General features: G+C 41.2%; 1 protein-coding gene across 1 annotated transcript in view; it reads right to left on the bottom strand.

The window, feature by feature from the left end:
* Positions 1-26450, bottom strand: part of SLC25A13 (solute carrier family 25 member 13) — a gene marked incomplete at its 5' end in the record, with an annotated part of 204398 nt that overhangs the window by 152465 nt on the left and 25483 nt on the right. Inside the window, 2 exon segments of the mRNA XM_082846449.1 lie at positions 6955-7097; positions 19661-19714. Coding sequence (XP_082702575.1) covers positions 6955-7097; positions 19661-19714 — 197 coding nt within the window.

Here is a 26450-nt window from a genome sequence, read left to right as displayed (position 1 = left end):
TTTCATAATTAAAATGTCCGAGAAAAAGAACAAAGAAATCAGGATTTCTGAAATTCCCTTTTTCAAAAGAAGAACCAACTTTTGTTTTTGCATGGAGTGCAAAGAGATTCCACACTTGAGATGGAAAATAGCAATCCTAGCAAACAAACTAGATACCAGAGCTGCCCAGTGCCCACCCCACACAGACAGGGGTCGGACCTGTAACAGGCAGAGAGCATCTTGAGCCCAAGAGGCCAGGCAGCCAACACCTCCGGCTTATTCAGGCCATGCTTAGTCTTTCCACGTGAGGCCAGGTACTAGTCAAATTGCTTTTGAGCCCCAGCCTCTCTAATGAGACTTCAGTTAATGAACAACAACTAGAAACAAACATGTTGGCAAAGCTCAAAGGGACACACACACACAATTTATTTTTCCCTTGCTCTTAGCAGATAGCTATGTGAACGATGTATTAAAATTGCAGTTAAAAAAGCTTCATTCCCATTTTAAACAAAAACGTAATGACAACCAAACGTAAAAGATATCTCAAAAATTACACAGACAAACCCAACATCTCCCTCCTCCGAGGCTCAGAAAACCCTCCTCACCCAGAGGTCCACCTACAAAAGGCTTCCAGGCCTGGGCACCCTCCAGGAACTTCACAAGCTGATTAAACTCATCATTAAATCTATTAAAACAGTGGAATGCAGGGAAATCTAAACACAACAGGCTATTAGAAGGGAGAGTAAGGACTGGTGAAATCAAAGAATATTAACAGCGAGGACCACGTTTAACAGAGGCAGGTCGTGCCAATCCCCAGACTCACACGATCCTTTGATGGCTCTCCATTGCTCTTAGGACAAAGACCCCCAATCCTTAATATGAAGTACAAGTTCCCACACAGTCTGGCCACGGCCTACCACCAACCCCCGCCCCCATGCCCTGCACCTTCCATGCTCCAGGCCTGCCGGCCCCTGCATTTCAGAATGTGACTTTGCAGCCACTGTTCCCTCTGTCTACAATGTTGTCCTCTGTCGCCCACCTCTTGTCACCTTCCCAACTCCCATGGCTCAAATGTCACTCAGTGGAAGTCTTTCCTGACCTCCCAGTTGGCATGAAGCCCCCTCTGCTATCTCTCACACCGTGTCTCTCCTACATAGCACCCATCACAACATCAGCTCACATTTATTTGTGGTTCTCGGATTAACACCTGTCTGCCGCACTAAATTAGAAGCACCAAGCAGGCAAGCACTCCTTTTCCCACTCGACATGGTATGCTGCACATACAGAACAGTGCCAGGCACAGACATGAGGTTCTCAAGCAGCTGCTGAACGACCGAGTGGACAGGCCTCCACAAGATTCTCCCAGCGTGGAAGGCTGACCAAGCCACAACCTCATGAGTCATTAAATTAGCGTCAAGAGGGCTCCAGAAAAACAAGGTCCCTTTGCCAACAAGTCCATAAGTTCATGCAGTGCACAGGTGTTTTACTTCCACGCTAAAGCTCAGCCCAACACTAAACAGAGCTGAAGCCTTCCAGAAAGGGCCATCCCTCAAGGAGACAGTCTACAGCAGGGGTCTCTGCCTGGAAAATGCCTGGTTCTAGCCAAAAGCTACTACTGAAAAAAAATGCTCCCTTTCGGTATTAGGCTGATTGGTCTCTGTCCCCCCAAAATTCTTCACAACTACAGGCCTTCTCATTACCCAAAGAAAATACCTATGTGAGGGTACTCATTTCCTAGGGCTGCTACAATCACTGACCACAAAGTGGGTGGCTCAGCACAGCAGGAATTCATCCTATCACAGTTCTGGGGACCAGACATCTAAAACCAAGGTGTCAGCAGAGCCATGCTCCATCCAAAGGGAGATTCTTTAGGGAAGAAGCATTCCTTGCCTCTTCCAGCTTCTGGTGGCCCCAGGTGTTCCCTGGTTCGTGACCCCATCACTCTAATCTCTGCCTCTGTGGTCACAATGCCTCCTGCCCCTGCCAGTGTTGTGTCCTAATCTCTTCATCTCAAAATCCTCAATTTAACCACATCTGCAAAGACACTTTTTCCACAAGGTCGCATTTCCAAATTCCAGGGATTATGGTATCTTGGTATCTTCAGGTGGCCATAATTGAGCCTCCCACAATGAGCAACCTAGAATTTGAACTAAAGCTTCCATTTCCCAACACTCCTGGGCTTTCATAACATAAGGGGGGCAAAAACTTCTCAGTACATTTACCTAAGTTTAGTCAACAAATTGATGCAAAACAGAGGCCAGATATTGGACTAGACCCTGGAGATGGTAAAATATGCAGGACCTGGACCTTGGACTCAAGAAACCACAGCTGGGGGACCAGTACTTAACTAAAAATGAGTATTTCAAATCACCATGACATCTGGGCCAGCACAGCTGTCATTATTTTTAAATCCTAAAGTTGTCAATTTACAAATAGCTTTTTAAATTTTAATAAAGTTATACACTAAAATCCCTCTGGCTAGTCAAGCTAGGAGATCACACCCCAAAAGAGCCTGACCAGACTAATGGCACGTCCTCCAGCACTTCCTCATTGTTCATTCAGCGTGTGCTGTTGTGCTTTTGTGGGCCACTGCGTGGCTTCTGTCATGTAATTTTTTCAAGGAACAGTACTTGATTTGGGAGGATGATGTGTGACTTGTGGAAAGGTAAAGGAAGGGGAAATGAGGGCATTCACCATTTTACACTGAGAAAAGATGTATGATTATATCTAGTTTTGAAGTAAATACTGTGGAGCTGCGTGTCAGGGTTAGGGAAAATAGCACAGGAACATCTGCATGGGTCTTAAACAGTGGTCCTATGCTACTAGCTCGGTCAGCTTAAATACCGGAGACAAGTTCTTCAATTGCTCAGCCCTTTTGGCAAGAATTATCACAATACATACGGTGAGCTATAAAATATTTCTACCCTTAGACCCAGGAATCCCTCTCTTAGTTCTTTCTAAGGAAGTAATTAAACAGAGGGAAAAATGTCATATACATGAAGATATTCACTCCAATAGCATCTATTATAGAAAAGTAGAAACTGAAATAACTCTATAAGGGCATGATTTCATAAAGTATGGTATATTAATCTGATAGAAAATGATGAAGCTATATTTAACACTGTTCATATGAACAGCATATGGAAATATGAAAATTGATACAGTCAAAAAGATTATAAAAGAGAATTACAATTAAAATGAATTCAAATTATAAAAAACATTGATACAGGTTAACAAATTATGGAAGATACTAAAAAATTCAAAATATCTGTGGCAAGCTGAGAAGGTTATAGGTGATGGTTTTCCCTTTTCCCTGAGCTATACACTGTCAATACTGCAAAAAAAAAAAAAAAAAGAAAGAAAAGTTAGTCATAGGGCAAAGGATTGAGACCATTTAAGATTTTCTCTGTCACAGTAAAATGCTAAGATTTAAGATAATAAAAAATCATAAAGAAAATGTCAAGTTAAAGAGGATTGTGAGATTATGAGAGAAGAGGCAGCTCAGAACAGTGGGAAGGCCTAGGACTAGAGCCAGACAAGCCTGGGCACCTTTTGGTAGCAAATTGCTTGATCCCTCAGTTCTCATCTGGGAAGTCAGGAAAAGAAAGCCAACGTTCCAGATTTGTTATGAACTCTTGAAAAAACATACATGTTATTACTTTATTTATGTTAAATGCATGTTACATTGTTGACGTCTAATGAATTTAAGCCTCTATTTTTGAAGAGTATATGTAAAAAGAAATAGGAAAAGCATGTGTGTTAATGGGGGTGGGATGGAAAGGAAGCAAAGTACATTACAAGATACTACAATTGTACAAAATTAATGCATCTAGGAACCAAAATGTTCACTGAAAGAAAGAGGTACAAAATAGAAGAGAAGGAAAACTCCTGTAAATGTTAAATTTAAATAGGAAATATCATTATGAACTTTTTAAAAGTATATTTCCCAGCTCTTTCCACGGAAAAGTTACCCTGGTAACAATGAGCCAGTGCTTAGCTCCTTGTTTCCAAGCACCAGTCCCAAACGAAAGGAACCAGGACTTCTTTGAGAAAAGAGTAATGTCCCGGTCAGAAGCAGGACAAATCCAAAGCGAGCCTGGAACATCTTATTTACCAAAAGCAAAGAGTACTCAAAGGCTGAGGGTACAAGCCAGCTTAAAGGGACTCCCACTGACCTCACTGGGACAATCTGAACAACTCAGAGAACACAGTAATAGATTATAATGGACTGAATTTAAAATAAAGAATTCCATGAGTTTATACTGATATAAAAAATTAAGAGAGAAAGAAAAGGGAGTGGAGGGAAGAAAGCTTTTCTTTACTGAAGAATGGCAGACAATAAAGAGAGGACAAACAAAGAGTTAGAAAAATCACTACTTTTCAAACATCAGTGTAATAACTGATTCAGAAAAGGATCACCATGGATGCCAAAACGAGTGGGTCAAAGGCTGCTTGGGAAACAGGATACCCATGGTGTCATCAATGCCGGGACGGGGTACCTCCTGAGGAGATACAATAGGTAGTAGAATCTTTCCTAACCTGCACCCCAAAATCCATCATGAATCCAAGTCATGAGGAAACAATCAGACAAGTCCAGAATGCGGGACCTTCAACGAAATAACTGGACCTGGGTTTTAAGTCAATTTCATGAAAGAACAATAATAGGCAAGGCTCTGTTCTAGATTAAAAGATATACAACAACTAAATGTAATACAAGAACTTTGATTAGATCCTGGATTTAAAAAACAAAAGGCAATGAGCCATTTGAGGTGGGGAGTGAGGGGAGAGATCTGGTACATTTTTAAATAGACTGGATATTATATATTTCACACCATTGTTAATCCTCCTAAGTATGATAATGGTAAGAAGAATGTTCTTATTCTTAGAAGACAAACACTGAAGTATCTTGATGCCTGCAATTTATAGTTAAATGGTCCAGCCAAAAGAGGAAATGTGTGTGCATGTGTAGAAAGTGTATGTGTAAAAAAAAAGAAAAAGGCACACAGGTGTTAAAAATGTTAACAGTCGGGCTTCCCTGGTAGAGCAGTGGTTGACAGACCGCCTGCTGATGCAGGGGACACAGGTTCGTGCCCTGGTCCAGGAGGATCCCACATGCCACGGAGCGGCTGGACCCGTGAGCCATGGCCACTGAGCCTGCACGACTGGAGCCTGTGCTCAGCAACAGGAGAGGCCACAACAGTGAGAGGCCCGCATACCGCAAAAAAAAAAAAAAATAGTTAACAGTCAATCTAGATGAAAGGTGTCTATTGGGCATTCACTGAATTCTTTCAATTTCCTGTAGCTTAAAAAATTTAACTATCAAATAAGAAGAAAATGATCTTAAACATTGAGTCTCATAATTCATATTGCACATGAGCTTGGTCACACTTCTTCTGAATCTTGTAAGCACAGAGTATGTGGAAGCAACCAAACTTCCCTCAAAAAAAAAAATATATATATATATATTTGCTAGAATAAATCTATGTTCTGTCTAGCTTTAGCCTGAATGGACTACTGTGAAATATACCTCTGCCTCACCCTGCACCTCATCAGAGAGGTCCTGTGAGGGAAGGAAGACCTGCTCATACATGACATTTTCCTATCAAGCAAAGAATCCCACCTTGGGGAGGTAGAAAACAGAAGTAGCCCAAGTAACTGCTACTGGAACAGAGACAATATAATCCAGCAATCTGCCGCGTATTACAAGACGTATAACTGCCAATTTCCTCCGCACTTCCCTCCCATCTGCAAGACTTTCACTTTAGAGGAGGTTACTTCCATGCATGATGGAACGACAGGTGCATAAGCAAGAAAAGGAAGGTGCTGGTAAAACTGAGAGCATTCGCACTGCAGCGCTGGAGTTTACTTTGTTTGCGTCTCAAACCCATGCATGTGGGAAAATCAGACACAGGACCGACAGAGAATGTTCAAAGCTAACGAACACCACCCCAGAATGGCAGGTGGTTTAATCTATCAAAGGGGGTGCTGGCACGTGGCAAGGCCAGATGGCTGGATCTACTACAGTTTATATACAGAAGGCTACTTTTTACATATTATACTTGGTTATTAGGGGACACTGGCGGTCGTATTACCAATATTTCAGAGCCCAAAATTCTGCACTTAATGGTAAAAGCCAACTGCATTCTTTTTGTTTTGTTTTGTTTTGTTTTGTTTGTGGTACGCGGGGCTCTCACTGTTGTGGCCTCTCCCGTTGCGGAGCACAGGCTCCGGACGCGCAGGCTCAGCGGCCATGGCTCACGGGCCCAGCCGCTCCGCGGCATGTGGGATCTTCCCGGACCGGGGCACGAACCCGTGTGCCCTGCATCGGCAGGCGGACTCTCAACCACTGCGCCACCAGGGAAGCCCCAACTGCATTCTTATACAACTTAGGAATGACTCATTTTTAAAAATGTAAACAGAAAAGACTGGTAAGGGAAAAAAAATCCAAAGGCATTTTGCAAAGTGTCCTATTTAATTTTAGATGGTCCAGTGTCTCTCTTCCAGCTTGGGCAGAATGCCCTTCTTGGGTATTTGGAATCATTATTCTGTCTGTTAGATTTAGAGCATTTAATCATATGTGACATTTAAAAGTTACTTGAGCAGAGAGAAAGACTGTAGAAAAGTTCACAGAGCTATGTTTTAAATTTACTCACAATTTTTACAGTGGCCTTCAAAAATACCAATATGCTACATACACTTGAGTACATCTTCACACCATTCAACTACAAGAGTTGTGAAACTATAAACAGTTGTTTAAACTATGTCAAGAAATACACATATAGAATCCCCAACTGTGATAAGAACACTGAAGGAAATGTTAAGGGTATTATTTCTAAAATAACGTATTAATTGTAATAGCGAGAGAAAATGCTCTTAAGTGATGGGAAGGTAAACACTGACTTTCTAATCATTAAAGCAACAGAAAGCTGTTTCAAACAAAAAACAATTAAACGAGATAATTAAAAATAAACATACCCATCTTTGGTCTGATCCACCACACCACTTAAAAGTTCCACAGTCTTTGGATTAGGCTGGCTTCCTCCAAAAATATTCAAATATCGAATGACGAAGTCATTGGGAGACATGAAAAATTCACCATTTTTTTCAATGTTTGCATACTGTTTAAAAAGAGAAAGAAAATATATTTTGTTCTCAAAAGTATATAACCAATATGTGAAAAAGCGGAGAATATTCAATGGATAAAATATCAGACATGACAATATACTCTTCACAAGGACAGTTATTTCCCATCGCTCCAAATAAAAAGCAAAACCCCATTAAGTTTGCCGAGTTTTATTTTTATACCAGCGGTTCTCAACTGCAGGCAGCTTAGCCTGACTGTCCAGCTTACATACACCAATGTCCCCAAGAGTCAAGCACAACGCACAAAGACGAGCCTTCTCTGTACGTTACCTTTCTGGGGTGGAGTTCTCTAGCTCTGAGCTGCCTCTGTTTTCGCGTTTCCTCACAGGGGACATCTGGCAGTGTCTGCTGACAATTCTGATTGTCATAACTTGGGGGGAGGGGCAGAAGCAGAAACTGGCATCTACTTGATACAGGCCAGGGATGCTGTTAAATACCCACAGTGCACAGGACGACCCTCCACCCCAATAACAGTCACCCAGCCAACTGTCGACAGCGCTGAGCTTGAGAAACCCAGGTTTACAGAAATTTAGAAGGACAAATTTTGTCTTGTTCTTTAGCAAGAACATACAGTTGTTTTTTGTTTTTTAAAAAGTAGAATTCTGAAATCATGAATGAAAACAACCCAATTCTTTTGCCCTCTTTCCTGTTTCAAAGGCAATAACGTTGGAAAAAAAAAAAAAAGGATAAGCTGGAGAGCAAACTGTTAACAACATGGCTGCTGTGAGATTTTATGGAAGCAGGTAAGAAATGCTGCTGTGGTTAGTGTCCTCTCCATTCTACAGCAGAAATGGTTAACAAGAATAAGGTGGTGGGATTTCCCTGGTGGCCCAGTGGATAAGACTCCACACTTCCACTGCAGGGGGCACAGGTTCAATCCCTGGTCAGGGAAGTTCCACGTGCCGCGCACTGTGGCCAAAAAAAACAAGAGATTAAGGTGGCATGTTATGCTTTTTCACAGCGTCCCCCCAGGTCTTGCCTGCAAGACGTTCCAGTTCACATAAGTGGAACCTGCTCATTTCTGTTCTGTGGAGGACCGGGGGCTGTGGGAAACGCTGAGAAACAACATGGGGGTCACACATATCCCTGTGAAGCAGGGGAGGGCCTCTTGATCCTTGGGATCAAACAGGGATTTGCGGGGTGGAGAGATGAGGACCATGAACTACAAGAAGAGAGCTAGTTGGGTGACAGCAGCCACAGTGATGGGAGAGCACAGTGAACAGAGGTGCAATGATAGCATCTCTGTTCCCTCTGTAACTGCCGTTAATCCCAGTTAAAACTGTTTTAAAAAGTCACTTGTCGGGGCTTCCTTGGTGGTGCAGTGGTTAAGAATCCGCCTGCCAATGCAGGGGACATGGGTTCGATCCCTGGTCCGGGAAGACCCCACATGCCGCGGAGCAACTAAGCCCATGCGCCACAGCTACTGAGCCTGTGCTCTAGAGCCCGAGAGCCACAACTACTGAAGCCCGCGCACCTAGAGCCCATGCTCCACAAGAAGAGAAGCCACCGCAATGAGAAGCCCGCGCGCCACAACTAGAGAAAACCCACGCACAGCAACGAAGAACCAATGCAGCCAAAAATAAATAAAAATAAATTAATTTTTAAAAAAGTCACTTGTCATTTCTACATTTCAGTCATTCCAATGTGGGATAAGCTCTTGGTTAGATACTCAGTTATGGGCTTTAGACTCTGTCGGGCCTGGGCTGCAGAGAGCTCTGCTTCTGCCTCTGCCTCTAACCACCTGGAGGGCCTCAGGTAAGTAACTAAAGCCTTCTGGGCCTCTGGCTCCTCACCTGTAAAATGGGGATAACAACACTACCTGCTCTTAAGGTTGATACTAGAAATAAATGAACAATCATGTAACGCACTTAGCACAATGCCCTACACACAACAGGTATTTTATAAATGGTCTAGATTATTGGTTTTTGTTTAACATTTTTTAGCACAAAAAAAAAGAAAAGCTCAAAGACGGCCCACTAATCCTACTATTCTTCAGTTAGCAATGAATTTGGCTTTTTGCAAACGTAGAAGGATTATACTTTGATTTTCCTAACTGAGGCAAAAAAAGACTGAAATATATAAAGGAAATGTCACTTCTAATTACAGCAATCCTATGATTTAGAATTATACCTATGTTTGCTTATAGTAGTGAATAATTTATTTATTTAAAAACAGTTTAATTTATTTAAAAAAGTTTAACTCTTCTCCCATCAGTAGACATTATTAGATTACTGGATTATCTCCAGTTTTGGGTATTTTTTTTAAAAAGCTAAGGTAACCAGCTTTGTATGTAACATTTGTCCAAATTCCTGGCAAATTTCAAAGGCTAGACTCCCGGAAGAGAAATTGTTGAGTCAAAGGAGAGCATCTTTAAGGGTCTTGATACTTATTAACACACTGCTCTCCAGAAAGATTGTATCAATTACAGTCTCACCAACAGTGTGAGAACATAGCCTTTTCCCCCTTTGTCTATCATACTTGTTGTAAATATTTTTCGAGTTTAATATTTTTATATAATTGAGGCTGTAGGTTTTTATCTCCTTTGCAATTTCTTCCATTACTTCTAAGTTTAGAAACTAGTTCTTCCTCATCTCAAGACTAAATATTCACCCACGTTTTCTCTTAGCTTTTCTTGAATAGGTTTATCTTTTACCTTTAAGTTTCAGTACATTATTGGTACTTTGTTTTTCTATGTGGTCTGAAAAAGTATCCTCCACCTTGAGACTTTTCTACTTACTCTCTTGGTTGTCCTAGGATCATACATCAAATCATTCTCTCTTCCTCCATTTAGGATGTAATGTTTACCACATACTAAATTATCATATGGTCACCAGGGAAAGGCTTGGCAAGCAAGTCCATCTTCAGTACCACTTCTGATCAGTCGTCAATGGCTTCCTAAGGTCAAGATGTACTCTGACCAAACTCCATGGGAGAATGCCAGGATGGGCTGACAGCTCCTGTCATCACTGCAGCAGGAACTGTTTCAGGTCTATCCTAGGCATTGACCTGTCTACTCTTGCAAGATTACATGCATCTTAATTGCTATAACTAGAGGGAAAGCTCTGCCAGGACAGGACTTTTTTCCTTTCTCACTGCTATATCCTCAAGTTCCAGACTGTTGCCTGGCAGAGAGTGAAACATGTTCAATAAATATCTGCCGAATGAATGTGAACTTACAAAACAGAAATAGAGTCATGGATGTAGAAAACAAACTTATGATTACCAAGGGGGGAACGGGGGCAGGGATAAATTGGGAGACTGGGATTGACATATATACACTACTATATATAAAACAGATAACTAATAAGGACCTACTGTATAGCACAGGGAACTCTACTCAGTACTCTGTAATGACCCACATGGGAAAAGAATCTAAAAGAAGAGTGGATATATGTATATGTATAACTGATTCACTTTGCTGTACACCTGCAACTAACACAACATTGTAGATCAACTATACTCCAATAAAAATTAAAAAAACATTGCATTACTTTTCTCCTGCAAGTCTTCTTGGCCATAATCACTCTTTGATTTTTCCCCAAATGATCTTTAGAATCACTGTCAAGCTACCGACCCCTAAAAAAATTCCACCGAAAATGGAAATTAAAACTACAATGCGATACCACTACTCATACACAAGATAATTAAAAATAAATAACCAATGTTTGCAAAATGTGAAGCAAATGTAACTGGTGAAGCACTTTAGAAAACTGCTTGGCAATATCTACTATAACTGAACATACACGTAAGCAGAGACCCAGCAATTTCACACCAAAAAACAAAAACCCCATGCTTTAGCATTTTAATGTCCACAGCAATATTATTTTGATAAGTATGTTGTCATTTTGTTACTTGTTTTCTGGTTGTTTTGTATTATAGTTGTTCTCTGTGCTTTTCTTCTTCTTTTAGTCTTGTCCCTTGTTGTTTGATGATTTTCTTTAGGGATATATTTGTGTTCCCTTCTCTCTAGTTTTTGTGTATCTACTGTAGGTTTTTTGATTTGTGGTTACCATGGAGTTCATATATGTTGACCTATAACTGTATCTACTTGTTTTCAACTGATTAAGTCATATAAGTTCAAACACATTCTAAAAGATCTACATTTTCTGTTCCTCCCTGCCACATTTTGTTTTTGAGGTCATATCTTACATCTTCATGTCTATCTCTTAACTGTTTATTGTAGTTTAGTTAATTTTACAATTTTTGGCTTCTAGCCTTTATACTGGCTTATTTAAGTGGCTGATCTACAGCCTTTACTATATACTTGCCTTTACCAGTGGGATTTTTCCCTTCCTGTAATTTCTTATTGGAGCTTTTTCTTTTTCATCACTTAAAGGCGACCCTTTAATGCTTCTTGTAAGGTCAATTTAGTATTGATGAACTCTTTTAGTTTTTGATTGTCTGAGCAGCTCTTTATTTCTCCTTCAATTTTGAATGATAATCTTGCTGCATAGAGTATCCCAGGTTGTAAGTTCTTCCCTTTCGGCACTTTAAATATATCATGCCACTCCCTTCTGGCCTGCAAAGTTTCTGCAGAAAAATCAGCTGACAGCCTTATGGCAGTTCCCTTGAATGTGACTTTGTTTTTCTCTTGCTGCGTTTAAAATTCTCTACCTTTACCTTTTGCCATTTTAAGTGTATGTCTTGGTGTGGGTCTCTTTGGGTTCATCTTGTTTGGAACCCTCTGTGCTTCCTGTACCTGGATATCTGGGAAGTTTTCAGCCATAATTTCATCAAAGACCCTCTCTACTCCTTTCTCTTTTCTCCTTCTGGGACCCCTAAAATGCAAATGTTAGTACACCTGATGTTGTCCCAGAAGTTCCTTAAACTATCCTCACTTTTTACGATGTTTTACTTTTTGCTGTTCTTATTGGGCAATTTCCATTACTCTATCTTCCAGATCACTTATATGTTTTATATCACCTCATCTCTTGTTAATTCCCTCCAGTGTATTTTTTTTTCATTTCAGTTATTATATTCTCCAGTGCTGGCTGGTTCTTTTTTTATATTTTCTAGTTCTTTATTAAAATTCTCACTGTGTTCATCTATTCTTTTCCCCCGTTAAGATTCTTAGTACTAATGCTTTGAACTCTTTATCAAGTAAATTACTTATCTCTGTTTCATCAGTGGTTTTTTCCAGGCTTTTTCCCTTGTTCTTTCATTTGAAACATTTTCCTCTGTCTTCTCATTTTGTTTAACTTTCTCTGTCTCTATGAAATTAGGTGAAACAATTACCTCTCCTGGCCTTGAAGGCGTGTCCTTGGAGCATCCATATGCAGTCTGCATGTGCCCAGTGGCTTTGGTGGGACAGAAAGATCTGATGTGAGCACGGGCTGCATCTTCTCCAGGGTGTACTGGCAGCTACCGCCTTGGTAGGAGGTGGAGCTGGAGTTGGAGGGGCTAGAGCCAGAGCCATGTGCAAGCCAGGGCTTCTCTGCTCAGTGGTCATCACAGCTCTATTGGGGGTGGGAGCTGGGTTTCTCTTGGGTATGACAGCAGTCTCTGCCTTGGTTTGGGACATGGCCAGGGCCTGAGGGCTTTAGGGGTGCATTTCTGTGCGGGTTTCACTCTTTCCCCCATGTGTGTACCTTAGGTAGAGGCTGGATCGGGGCCAGAGGGGTTGGATCGGGGCCACAGCACTAAGCTGGTCCCACCCCACAGCAGCATTATTTTGAAGAGTGAAGAAATGGAAAATAACTCAAATGTCAACAGTAGAATATTTAAATGAACTGTGGTATATTCACACAATGGAATAAACTAATACCAACTACACATGACAACATGCATGAATCTTACAAATAAAGCAAGAGTGAAAGAAACTAGATACAAGAATACATATTGTATTATTCTATTTATATAAAGTTGAAAACCAAGCAAACTAATATACGGTGTCAGACAACTAGTTACTCTTGGAAGGAGCGGGTATTAACTAGGAAGGGCGTCAGAGGGCTTCTGAGGTGCTGGGTACCTGGGTGTACTCACTTTGTGAACATGCATGGAGCTGTACATTTATGATTTGTGCACTTCACTTAACCCTCAATAAACAGTTGACATTTAAAAATCTCAGGTATTTTACCTGCCTCATTTTTTTAGAGGTGATAAATCATCTCTTAAATGTAAGAACATGTTAATTTGGACACAAAGAACACAGTTTTCTGCAGTTTTAAAAATCAGCTCATCACCAAGGCTGGGGTGGTCTGCCTGTGATTAAAGTAAACATGTCAAAGGTTTTCCTTAGATTGATGGAAAGAGGGTCCCTGTCAGGGGAGTGGACTATACCTTACAGCTACCACATCTTTGAAATGTTATTTAATCCTTCTTTGGTAATAGCTTTTACAAATGACCTGAAGCTTCTCTCCCTTACAATTTTTCGAAGTTTTAATATGATTAAACATATATACTTATAAAATGGGAAGGCTTTTAGGATTCCTTGCACAACCTAGTATAGTACTAATTGTGACGGTTAATTTTATGGGTCAACTTGACTGGCCAACAGGTGCCCAGGTTAATCATTGTTTCTGGGTGTGTCTGTGAAGGTGTTTCTGGATGAGAGTGACATTTCAATCTGTGGCCTCAGTAAAGTGGATTTTCCTCCCCAATATGGATAAGCTTCATCCAATCCATTGGGGACCGAATAGAATAAAAGGTGGAGGAAAGAAAAATTCACACCTTTTATCCTTCCCCATTGCTTGAGCTGGGACCTGTCTTCTCTGGCCCTCAGACTGGGATTTACATCATCAGCTCCCCTGGTTCTCAGGCCTTCAGACTGGGACTGAATTACAACACAGGTTTTCCTGGGTCTCCAGCCCGCAGACAGTATATCATGGGACTTCTCAGCCTCTAAAATGGATGGTGTGAGCTAACTCCTCACAATAAATCTCATTAGATAGATATATAGCTAGAGCTAGAGATGGAGATATCTCCTACTGGTTGTTTCTCTGGAGAACCCTGACTAATAAGCCAACTGTCAACATGAAGACGCACCACCACACCCAATGCATACAGTAGCAAAGGAAACGAATGTGTCACTACACTGTATGCTCAGAGGCCAGGGGGCCTAACTGGCCTGCTCACCACTGGTTAAACAAAATAGTCTATCAACTGTGAACACACCAGAACTATAATCATCCAGCCACCCATGTTTGCCACAAATCATTCACATCTGAGGGCTGAAGGGCAAATTCTCCTTGACTGTTTTCTAGCCACAGAGAAATGCTGTGCACACCTGATCACTACGTCTGACCATTCTTCACCCTGATTCCCTGTTATAGGGGTGGAATAAAGTATAATTAAGAATTTGCATATGGATCAAGTATTTTATGTTATTAAGGAATTACTATTAATTTCATTAAGTGCACAGTGATATATATTATGGCCATGAGGGAAACTGTTCTTATTATTTGGAGCTGTATGCCAAAGTATTGCGGCTGAATCATGGTGACAGCTAACTTACACTGAAATATATCATTAAATATATATATGAAACTATATGACAGATATTAATTTAAATTAAGTGGTGGTTATGTGGGTGTTTACTGTACTACTCTATTTTCTGTATATTTGTAAATTATAACAAAAAATTTTAAATACAATTATCACAAAGTTAATACAGAAAAATATGTTACTGTTGATAAAAATTTAAAAGAAGATACAATTTTTCAACTAACAAGTTGGCAGAAAGGTTTTTTTACTGCTGCTGCTATATTTTTTTAAATAATCTGAGTTGACGTCATAATGTGGAGAAATGAAAACTTCCATACTCCCAAAAACGTGTACTGATACAATCTTCTTGAAAGGCAGTCTGCCAAGAACCAAAAGCCTTAAAGTGTTGTAAACCCACTCTTTAATCCAACGATGCCACTTCTATGAATTTATCCTAAGAAAATGCTAGCTATATGCAAAAATGTAGTTTCAAGGGTATTCATTACAGTGCTGTTAATGATAGCAGAGCAGAGAAGACAACTAAACATCCAATAATAGGGAGTGGCTAGATAAATTATGGTAAAACAGCCATATACAGTAATATGATAGCAATAAAAATAATGCAGAAATGCTTTCAATTATAGGAAAAGGTATTCATAACATCTTAGGTGAGGGAAAAAATGGATACAAAATGGTATTTCCTGTTAAGGAAAATAATTATATTCATATACAGAGACAAAGAAACAGGGAGAGGGAAATGGATACATGTATATATAAACATATAGACATAAATATATATGGATCACAAGTTACATTTCTTTATACACATCTGCCTTTTAAATTTTCAAAACATAGGAACTGTTTTGTCATACGAAAAAGTTTTTCAAAGAAGGAATTATTTTTCCAATTTTGCCTACAAACATTTTTTAAAGTATATATTATGCTTTTGTTGACAAAGAATGAAAGATCGGTCATTTTCAACCAAATGGTCCTTCAAAATGTCTTTAACTTGCCCGTTCTCCATTCTCCCTGCTACCAAAACCCTCATCAAGTTATTAGGGTCTCACACCACAATTACGTCCGTCGCTGCCTAACCCATGGTCTTGCTGCACCAATCAAATCTCAGACCCACACTCCATGTCGCTGGATAACTCAGAAAACCTTCAATGGAGTCCTATTGCTTAGCAGAAACAGCAAACTCCCAATTCTCTTTCTAATTTTGTCACCCACACACTGTAATACTTGGCAGACTCCTTGGCACAGAGTTGAATTTAAATAAACATTTGAAGAATGAGCAGGAATCCTTCAATCTGGAGGCTGTTTGCTCCCAAACCCACCTCCAGGCCTTCCCTCCAATGTGGTCCTGTTTCCCAGAAGCCTCGGCTGCCCTCCTCAGTGCCTGCCCAGCTCCCACGCGACCCTGGGGCTCCACAAATTCCCTCTCCAAGGAGCCTTCTCTGACCTCTCCCCACCACAGGGACTGCTCCCTCCTCCCATTTCCTGTGGCATTTGCTTTAACCACACAAGTGACCCTTGACTGTGCTGACTTAAGATTTTTTTTTACCTTCTGCATGCCTGTAAATCTGGTCTCCTTTTTCTGCACATCCCACTCACTGCGAATTTCCATGGGGTTTTATTTAAACTGTAAGCACTCAAATACACACCTGTTTAACATGAAGCAGCATGGAAAGTGTTAGGCAGAGGAAAACCCCATGTCAACGTTTAGGTTAGAAACAAAACTGACTACACCTAGACCTCAACTTCTACATCCAGACAAAACATTACCCGCCACATATCACTAGAAAAGCCTGCATAAAAAAATTCAAACACCTTAGGCTGGGGATGCTTTATGCCAAGTTCCACCCTGCCTACCATTCTAGTACCCTTGCCTAAGCCCCTATGCTGCAGGCCACTGCCACACCTGGAGCTCTTAGAGCTCTTTGCTTTGGTCATGCTATTGCCTTTGCCTGGAACGGTCTTCCTTTGCTCCACAACCCTCCTCCACCTTCTCCATCTGATAAATACCAGCTCAGATATCACCACCTCCCGCAACTTTTAATGACCCTCTCTAGGAAGATGTAATTAGCCCCACATCATCTCCCTGCTAATTAATGCTACATAATGCAGATCAACCATATTATTTTTTTACACTTAAACACACACACAGTGAGATAGTTAAGGGCAGGAGCCATGATTTATGCATCTTTATATCTCCAACACCTGACACTGTACTTAACATACAGTAAGCAGCTTCAAAAAACGAAGTGGAATTGATTTTAATTCTTTTCAAAAAACTAAAATAAGCCAGAATTGGGCCCATTTTAGCCCACCAGGACCCCTCTTTCCTTATCTGTTTTGGTTCTGCTAGCTCTCTCTGCTCTTCACAGCTGCCACTCCCGTTACCAGCACATCTGGTCCAAAGGGTACAGTGAAGCTTCTCTCCACCTCCCCTAAGCTACAGAAGAATCATCTAACTAGTTTAGCAGAGAGAAGGTTGGGATATTTATAAATAAGGAAAGTCAGGAAGAGTCATAGAAAGTCAGCAAAGCAGTCAGGTTTACAGCATGCTCACTGCTGATCCTCGCTTAACTGAAAAGCCCAGCCCCAGCAGAGACACGCCTGGTCCAGCCCCCAGGCGCCTCTCTCCCTATTCTTCCCCCATAACAGCGTCTGCGGCAGAGAGTAAACAAGAGCTCCTCAGCGTGCTGAGCCAAGGTGGATTTGTGTTGGTACCACACTACCCAAGCCTGATGAGATCACCCGAACCTCTGCCAGATCCACAATCCCTTCCAGAAACTGCTGACCACTGTTTTCTTCGGGGACAGTTGCCCCACATCATCCTCTCGGACTCTAAGTCATATGGAACTCTCACTCAAAAGCCACGTAGTCCCAGCCACGCCAAGAGAAGGCAGCACTCCCCTATCTGGTCCCAAAGGTTCCAGCCCAGCCTTCCGGCCCGCTGACGCAGAAGCCCCACAGGTGGCTCTCCAGAACTCTGCAGGGACTGCTACCCTCCTTGGGTCTACCTGACCAATCTCATTTGTCTGCAGTAAAGACTTGCCTGCTACTGAGATGTGGCAGCTGGAAAAAAGATATGTTGTTCCAAAGCAGAATCTTAACCCAGCCTCACCAGCCACCACGTGCCATCAAAGGGTGGGCACGGCTTTTACACGGAACCTTTGCACTGGATCACATCAAAAGACCAGTAAGTACCCAAGATGCACCATCTTCTGAGACACTCTAAGTTGTTCCCATTTCCCGTCAGAAGGATGCCCACAGCTATTGCTGGTTTAGAAGATGGGAAGTACACAGATCCTGAGTTCAAGGAATGATGATGACTTTGCCAGCTAGAGTTAACAAGTTGTATGCATCTCTCTAGGCTCCTTAGCAACCCACTCACGTGCTCTTCTGCAAGTGGTCTTCCAGAATTACCTCATGAGAGAAGACCTTAAATACACACCTTTAAAATGTCTATGGTTCACTCATACACACCTCAGCCCAATCATGGAGGGCCCAACGTGCACAGCAACAAACACTAGTCTAGGTGAGGAAGAAATGTGTTTCTGTTTTCTGGACTTCCGTCATCCAGAATTCTTTTCCACCTTAGAATCTCTACACTGTATTGACCTTTCTGGGCAAAAAACAAATTTATAAAGAATTCTGCTTTCCTATATATAATACAATCCACCTTATACATTTTTTTCTCATATTTTGCTCATATTTTTAACCATTTTCTCTTGGAGTCCGTCTCTTTTATTGAATTATTTAATTTCAAGCATTTACTGAATCGATATCTGATGCATATCACATGCATATCTAATGCATATCACTTTCAAATAAGTTTTTTCATTGAATCTTTACAAATTTTATGACATTATGAAAATGTTCATATATCAGTATATACAAAGTAGATTGAATAGTATAATAAACCCAATATTCCATTTCCCAATTGCAAAAATTACCATCATACTGCCCACTTATTTCTCCTACCTCACCAAAACTGGGTTATTTAAAAGCAAATCTCAGATAGCATAATCTCATCTGTAAATACTTCAGTGTACATCTCTAAATGAAAAAGACTCTATAGTTCCCATATTCGGAATACCATTACCTGGCCTAAAAAATCAATTAATAACAATTCTTTAATATCAAATAATCCTATCAGTATTCAAATTCCTTGAGTCCTCAATTTTTTAATAGTGACACAGTTTGATGAGGACAGTGATGCTCACAGAATTAATAACTTCCTAAGCCATATATCTGACACACAGCAGTATAATAAGTTTCTCACTTGAAGGCTTGATCCTCTTTATATATAGCACAGCTACCTTTTCACCATGTTTAGAAAAGGTCCACATATATATTTTTCAAAATTTTCTTTACAAAAGTGGCCTTTTCTTTCTTTTTTTAGTACTTCATTGCCAGTTAAATAACCTTAAAAGTGGTCCAGTGTTTGGGACCTGAGGTAGGCTTTTATTAGAGTATTAATCACTCAGTGCCTAATATCACAAAGTAGGTGCAAGCGTAAGAAACTAAGGAAGTAAACTTGTGTGCTGTCTGTTGTGAGGTAGTATCTACTATTACTCATACTGGGGCCTCCTCAAGGGCACCACAGTTGAAGTAAAATGATATGATGAAGATGATGATGATAAGAGCAACAACAATGCTCTAAGGAGAGACAAGGCTGGTCCCCTTTGGATGAAAGAAGGATTACTAAGATGTTTACGAAGAGCTTTAAACTTCTTAGGAGGAAAAGTATTAGTATCATCAAACTGCACAAGTCAACCCTGGAAAGGTAAATGGGTTGTGAGGTCCTCGCCCACCCCCGAACACCCTCCCCCCCACCCGCCACCCGGGCAACTCTGTTTCAATATCTAATACCGTGTGAGACAAAAGAAATAAAACATAAACCATGCAGCCATCACAGTCGCCTACAAGTATCTGATACATTTTTAAAAATAGATATAACTGTAAAGGATCTCTTTTACACGTCTTAAGATACTTTGGGGGATTTTTTTTAAAATATAACAATGAAATTAAGAGCTGCTCAAAAATAATCTTCAAAGTTACAGAACACAAATCAAACAAAAAACAAAATAAATTCCTTTATACTGACCTTCAAAAATATTGTTCTAAGTTCGGCTGGATCTGCTCTCTTGGTTAAAGCCACCTATAAATAAACATAAAAATGTTTATATTATTAGAACAAAGCTGAGAAATCAAGCTAGCAGACTGAAAGAAAATAAACTCCAGGTTAGAAATCAGTGGATTTCATTTTTACACTTAAAGCACTAAATTTCCCCAGTGCATAAACTACTCTCTGGATTTTAAATTAAGACTCCTTATGTGGCTTCTAGAATGATAACATTCCGTGCAAGAAACCAATAAAGCTCCTAATATGTAGTGTTTAATATATACCATTGTTTTTCCAAAATGAATAAGAAAAAAAGAAAAGTTGAAACAGATTTGTAACCACCTGGCATTTTAAACTACACTCCAGAGTGACCCACACCTTTCATAGGCCAATATTAAAGTACAACTTGTTCGTTAACTATGTAAGAGAACATAGTTCTTAGAGAAGTTAGTGAGCAAGGCAAACAATATTCACAGAAGGGAATTACTTTCCACAGTTCCACAATGGACAGGTGTGAATGCCCAGCTATCTTGTCATGCCAAGCAGTCTCCTCCTCTCCCCTACTTTTAAGAAACCAGAAGTCTCCAATTATACAGCACTGAGAAATATAACCACTGTTTTGTAATAACTTTAAACGGAGTATAATCTATAAAAAATGTTGAATAGCAACGCTGTACACCTGAAACTAATAATGTAAATCAACTATACTTCAACGAAAAAAAAAAGTCCTAAGTCTCCATATGTATGACTATTATTTACCACATTCTAGAATACAAGGGGCTATGGTTAGCTTTCAGAGCAAAGTCTGACAGATTAGCTCAGAATAGGTGTTGTGCTTAATTCTCCAGCCCACAAAGTCCAAAAACATCATTGGGGAAAAAGAAGACAAACTTGAACATGGCTGCCCCAGGCCAACACAAAAGAGTCCTTATGTGGAACCAAACAGTAGGCTTATTCAGCGTCCCATCACCCCATCCTGCTGGCAAAAACCGTCGGGAGACTGAGTTCTCACCAAGCACAGCGTCACCCCACGATACAGCCAAGGAGGGGTTCCTGGAACCACCCCAATACTGGAGCCATGTCGCTATCCATGGGGAGATTTATGCAAATTGTTCTAAATCCTTTCTGTGTGTTTGCAAAGGCTCTTCTGAGACCTTTGGACAATGGGTTCTCTGTCTCGAAATATGTAACTGCCTGAGCTTCTTGGCCTACCACTGTCAGGAATAATTTTATTAACTAATCACTGGAATAGGAGAGGTAGTTTTCCTGAAACCAGTTAGTTGGTCACCTTGTTTCCCAAAGCAAGACTGATAACTCTTAACTTCAGCTGAGTACTTGTAACCACCAATGCTATTTTTATCCATAAGAATTTGTAATCTCTTTAAAATCCTCAATTAGTGAGTGTTCTTTGCTGTTCAGTTAACGAGAAGAAAAGAGACTGCTAACCAACCTATGATTGATGATAGTGCCAAGAGTCTCAGAAGATTCCCTCCCTTTGGGTCTATATTCTGAGAAAGGTGGCGTAGGACAAACACTATTGGAGAAGATGAGCCAGCATGAAATGCCTCTATCCTCTCCTTTAAGAGCAAAGAAATTCCCTTCGAGTTCTACATCTCAAGACCGTAACAGTTTTTTAAAAGGCCTATAGTGACCCTCAGCACTTAATTGGGTTTCCTTTCAAAAAAGCAAAGGTAAGTTTCCACAAAGTGAACTATTCTTGCTCCATCTGAATAACACATCCTTTAAAATCAAATTAATTCACCATGCCACATACTTCATAAAGCCTTCCCTGGGCAACGCAGTTTCAGAGTGAATTTCCCCCGCCCTAAATTCCCACAGCGTTCTTTTACTTACTAATCCCAAAATGCACCACCAGGACTACACCTCTGTGAGAGAAAGAAAGCTTTCACTCTGTAACTCTCCCAGGGTGGGAGGCACAGGAGAAAACAATCCATATAGTGGCCCAGCACTTTTAAGTCAGGTCACCTGATGTGTACAGAACACTTCATAGTTACAGTTAAGTTACAGTTACACTTAAGTTACAGTTAGACATGCCAGCGTTCTGAAGGGGTACTGAGATGGAGTCTACCTGGTGGCAAAACCAGGAGCTAGCAAGTTCTGTGAACTGGAAAAAGGGAGCCAAGAAACGTAGGCTCCCTTTTTAAGCCAACTCAGAACACCTGCTCGGCAAGCGCACGTTGCATCACCTGACAATCCTTAGTTCATTGGGCTTCTCAGAAGATTCATGAAACTCTAGATTTTTTCCAAAAGGCTGATTTTCATTGTTTTATATACATGTATATATTTCTCATATACTAACAGCATGTAAATATTTACAGATACTATTCTTACAATCTGATTGCCTGATTTGCTTTATCATTACTCTTCTGAATTTGCGTTTATAAGAATAGATGCCACCATTAAAACAAAATATTTATATCAAGAGATTTAAATAAAGTAATTTTCAAACATAGGGAGTAAATCACCGAGAAGAAAAAGGATTATTGGCAGATGACTATGAATTACCACCATTTACTACTTAATTCAATAGAGAATTTTATACAGAAGCACATAACATTCACACCAAGTGGAGGTTAAGGGAGAAGGGGGGGAGAACTGGAAAAACTATGCAGTATATGTTTTTCCATGAACTGGGAGTAGTTAACCTTTGTTTAAAGACAGTATAGAAATTTCAGGTCAATTCCCCAAATCTATGTTCCACGGGGCAGAATCTGAAGAACACTGAATATGTAAAATTTTTGATAAGACAAACATTATAAATAACAGCAATAGCATTTGCAAAACACATATACTAGCTAGGTACATCCCAAATACAAAAATAATAACAGCCAAAAATAACATAACTTCAATGACTGGTTTAAAAGGGGGGCAGTGGGAAGTATGGCAAGGAAAACCAGAGAGATAAAGTGTGAATTCTGTGCTCTGCAAGTGAACCTTCACTGATACAAGCAGTAACTCTAAAAGAAATTCCCCCAAAACACAGTTACCATTAACTGGAGAAGAAAAAAAGAAAGAGAGGTCTCATCACATTTAAGAAAAATAATTCTTCATTGACTTCACTGAGTCACTCATTCCTCATCCTACAGTTTCCCTACATTCTAATAAATGAAAAGCAGATCCGAGCTTCAAGATGGCAGAAGAGTAAGACGTGGAGATCACGTTCCTCCCCACAAATACATCAGAAATACATCTACGTGTTTAACAACTCCTACAAAACACCTACTGAACGCTGGCAGGAGACCTCAGACCTCCCAAAAGGCAAGAAACTCCCCCATGTACCTGGGTAGGGCAAAAGAAAAAAGAATAAACAGAGACAAAAGAATAGGGACCGGACCTGCACCAGTGGGAGGAAGCCGTGAAGGAGGAAAGGTTTCTACACACTAGAAGCCCCTTCGCGGGCGGAGACTGCGGGTGGCGGAGGGGTGGGAGAAGCTTCAGAGCCACGGAGGAGAGCTCAGCAACAGGGGTGCGGAGGACAAAGCGGAGAGATGCCCGCACAGAGGATCGGCGCCGACCGGCACTCACCAGCCCAAGAGGCTTGTCTGCTCACCCGCCGGGGCGGGCGGGGCTGGGAGCTGAGGCTCGGGCTTCGGTCGGAGCACAGGGAGAGGACTAGCGGCGTGAACACAACCTGAAGGGGTTAGTGCACCACGGCTAGCCGGGAGGGAGTCCCGGAAAATGTCTCGAGCTGCCGAAGAGGCAAGAGACTTTTTCTTGCCTCTTTCTGTTTTGCAGTGCGCGGGGAGGGGGGATTAAGAGCGCTGATTAAAGGAGCTCCAGAGACTGGCGTGAGCCCCGCCTAAGAGCGCGGACCCCAGAGCCGGGCATGAGATGCTAAGGCTGCTGCTGCCGCCACCAAAAAGCCTGTGTGCGAGGACAGGTCACTCTCCACACCTCCCTTCCGGGGAGCCTGTGCAGCCCGCCACTGCCAGAGTCCCGGGATCCAGGGACAACTTCCCCGGGAGAACGCACGGCGCGCCTCACGCTGGTGCAACATCATGGCGGCCTCTGCCGACGCAGGCCCGCCCCGCACTCCGTGCCCCTCCCTCAGAGGCTCGCCGCGCACTACGGGCCCCTCCCCCGCAGGCTCGCCAGGCACTTCGTACACCTCCCTCCCTCCCGGCCTGAGTGAGCCAGAGCCTCCGAATCAGCTGCTCCTTTAACCCCGTCCTGTGTGAGCGAAGAACAGACGCCCTCAGGCGACCTACACGCAGAGGCGGGTCCAAATCCAAAGCTGAATCCCGGGAGCTGTGTGAACAAAGACAAAGGGAAATCTCTCCCAGCAGCCTCAGGTGCAGCGGATTAAATCTCCACAATCAACATGAGGTACCTGCATCTGTGGAATACCTGAATAGGCAACGAATCATCCCAAATTCAGGAGGTCGAGTTTGGGAGAAACGATATACACATGTTTTTCTCTTTTTCTCTTTTTGTGAGTATGTGAATGCTTCTGCATGTGATTCTGTCTGTATAGCTGTGCTTTTACCATTTGTCCTAGGGTTATGTCTGTCCATTTTTTTGGTTTTTCTTGGATTCTTTAGTATAGTTTTTAGCGTTTGTTATCATTGGTGGATTTGTTTTTTGGTTTGCTTGGTCTCTTCTTTCATTCTTTCTTTTATTTTATTACTTTAAATTCTTTTCTTAATAATTATCTTTTATTTTTTATTTAAATAACTTTATTTTTTCTTTCTTTCCTTTTTTCTCCCTTTTATTCTGAGCCGTGTGGATGACAGGGTCTTGGTGCTCCGGCTGGGCGTCAGGCCCGTGCCTCTGAGGTGGGAGAGCCAAGTTCAGGATATTGGTCCACCAGAGACCTCCCAGCTCCATGTAATATCAAATGGCAAAAGTCTCCCAGAGATCTCCATCTCAACCTAAGACCCAGCTCCACTCAACAACCAGCAAGCTACAGTGCTGGACACCCCATGCCAAACAACCAGCAAGACACGAACACAACCCCACCCATTAGCAGAGAGGCTGCCTAAAAACATAATAAGTCCACAGACACCCCAAAACACACCACCAGACGTGGACCTGCCCACCAGAAAGACAAGATCCAGCCTCATCCACCAGAACACAGGCACCAGTCCCCTTCACCAGGAAGCTTACACAACCCACTGAACCAACCTTAGCCACTGGGGACAGACACCAAAAACAACGGGAACTAAGAACCTGCAGCCTGCTAAACGGAGACCCCAAAGACCGTAAGTTAAGCAAATGAGAAGACAGAGAAACACACAGCAGATGAAGGAGCAAGGTAAAAACCCACCAGACCAAACAAATGAAGAGGAAACAGGCAGTCTACCTGAAAAAGAATTCAGAATAATGATAGTAAAGATGATCCAAAAATCTTGGAAATAGAATGGAAAAAATACAAGAAACGTTTAACAAGGAACTAGAAGAACTAAAGAGCAAATAAAAAATGATGAGCAACACAATAAATGAAATTAAAAATTCTCTAGAAGGAATCAATAGCAGAATAACTGAGGCAGAACGGATAAGTGACCTAGAAGATAAAATAGTGGAAATAACTACTGCAGAGCAGATTAAAGAAAAAAGAATGAAAAGAACTGAGGACAGTCTCAGAGACCTCTGGGACAACATTAAATGTATCAACATTCGAATTATAGGGGTCCCAGAAGAAGAAGAGAGAAAGAGAGGGACTGAGAAAATATTTGAAGAGATTATAGCTGAAAACTTCCCTAATATGGGAAAAGAAATAGTTAATCAAGTCCAGGAAGTGCAGAGAGTCCCATACAGTATAAATCCAAGGAGAGACACGCCAGGACACATATTAATCAAATGTGTCCAGACACGCCAGGACACATATTAATCAAACTATGCAAAATTAAATGCAAAAAAAAAAATATTAAAAGCAGTAAGGGAAAAACAAATAACATACAAGGGAACCCCCATAAGGTTAACAGCTGATCTTTCAGCAGAAACTCTGCAAGCCACAAAGGAGTGGCAGGACATATTTAAAGTGATAAAAGGGAAAAACCTACAACCAAGATTACTCTACCCATTAAGGATCTCATTCAGATTCGATGGAGAAATTAAAACCTTTACAGACAAGCAAAAGCTAAGAGAACACAGCACCACCAAACCAGCTTTACAACAAATGCTAAAGGAACTTCTCTAGGCAGGAAACACAAGAGAAGGAAAAGACCTACAAACTAAAACCCCAAACAATTAAGAAAATGGTAATAGGAACGTACATATCGATAATTACCTTAAATGTAAATGGATTAAATGCTCCCACCAAAAGACATAGACTGGCTGAATGGTTACAAAAACAAGACCCATCTATATGCTGTCTACAAGAGACCCACTTCAGACCTAGGGACGCATACAGACTGAAAGTGAGGGGATGGAAAAGGATATTCCATGCAAATGGAAATCAAAAGAAAGCTGGAGTAGAAATTCTGATATCAGACAAAATAGACTTTAAAATAAAGATTATTACAAGAGACAAAGAGGGACACTACATAATGATCAAGGGATCAATCCAAGAAGAAGATATAAAAATTGTAAATATTTATGCACCCAACATAGAAGCACCTCAAAACATATGGCAAATGCTAACAGCCATAAAAGGGGAAATCGACAGTAACACAATCGTAGTAGGGGATTTTTAAAAAATCAATTATTTATTTATTTTTGGCTGTGTTGGGTCTTCGTTTCTGTGCGAGGGGTTTCTCTAGTTGCAGCGAGCGGGGGTCACTCTTCATCATGGCGCGTGGGGCTCTCACTG

This window comes from Leucopleurus acutus (genome assembly GCF_964270905.1).
Source record: "Leucopleurus acutus genome assembly, chromosome: 9".
NCBI lineage: Eukaryota > Metazoa > Chordata > Mammalia > Artiodactyla > Delphinidae > Leucopleurus > Leucopleurus acutus.
Note: the sequence above shows the minus strand (reverse complement) of the source record. Positions and strands in the feature narration are given on the sequence as shown.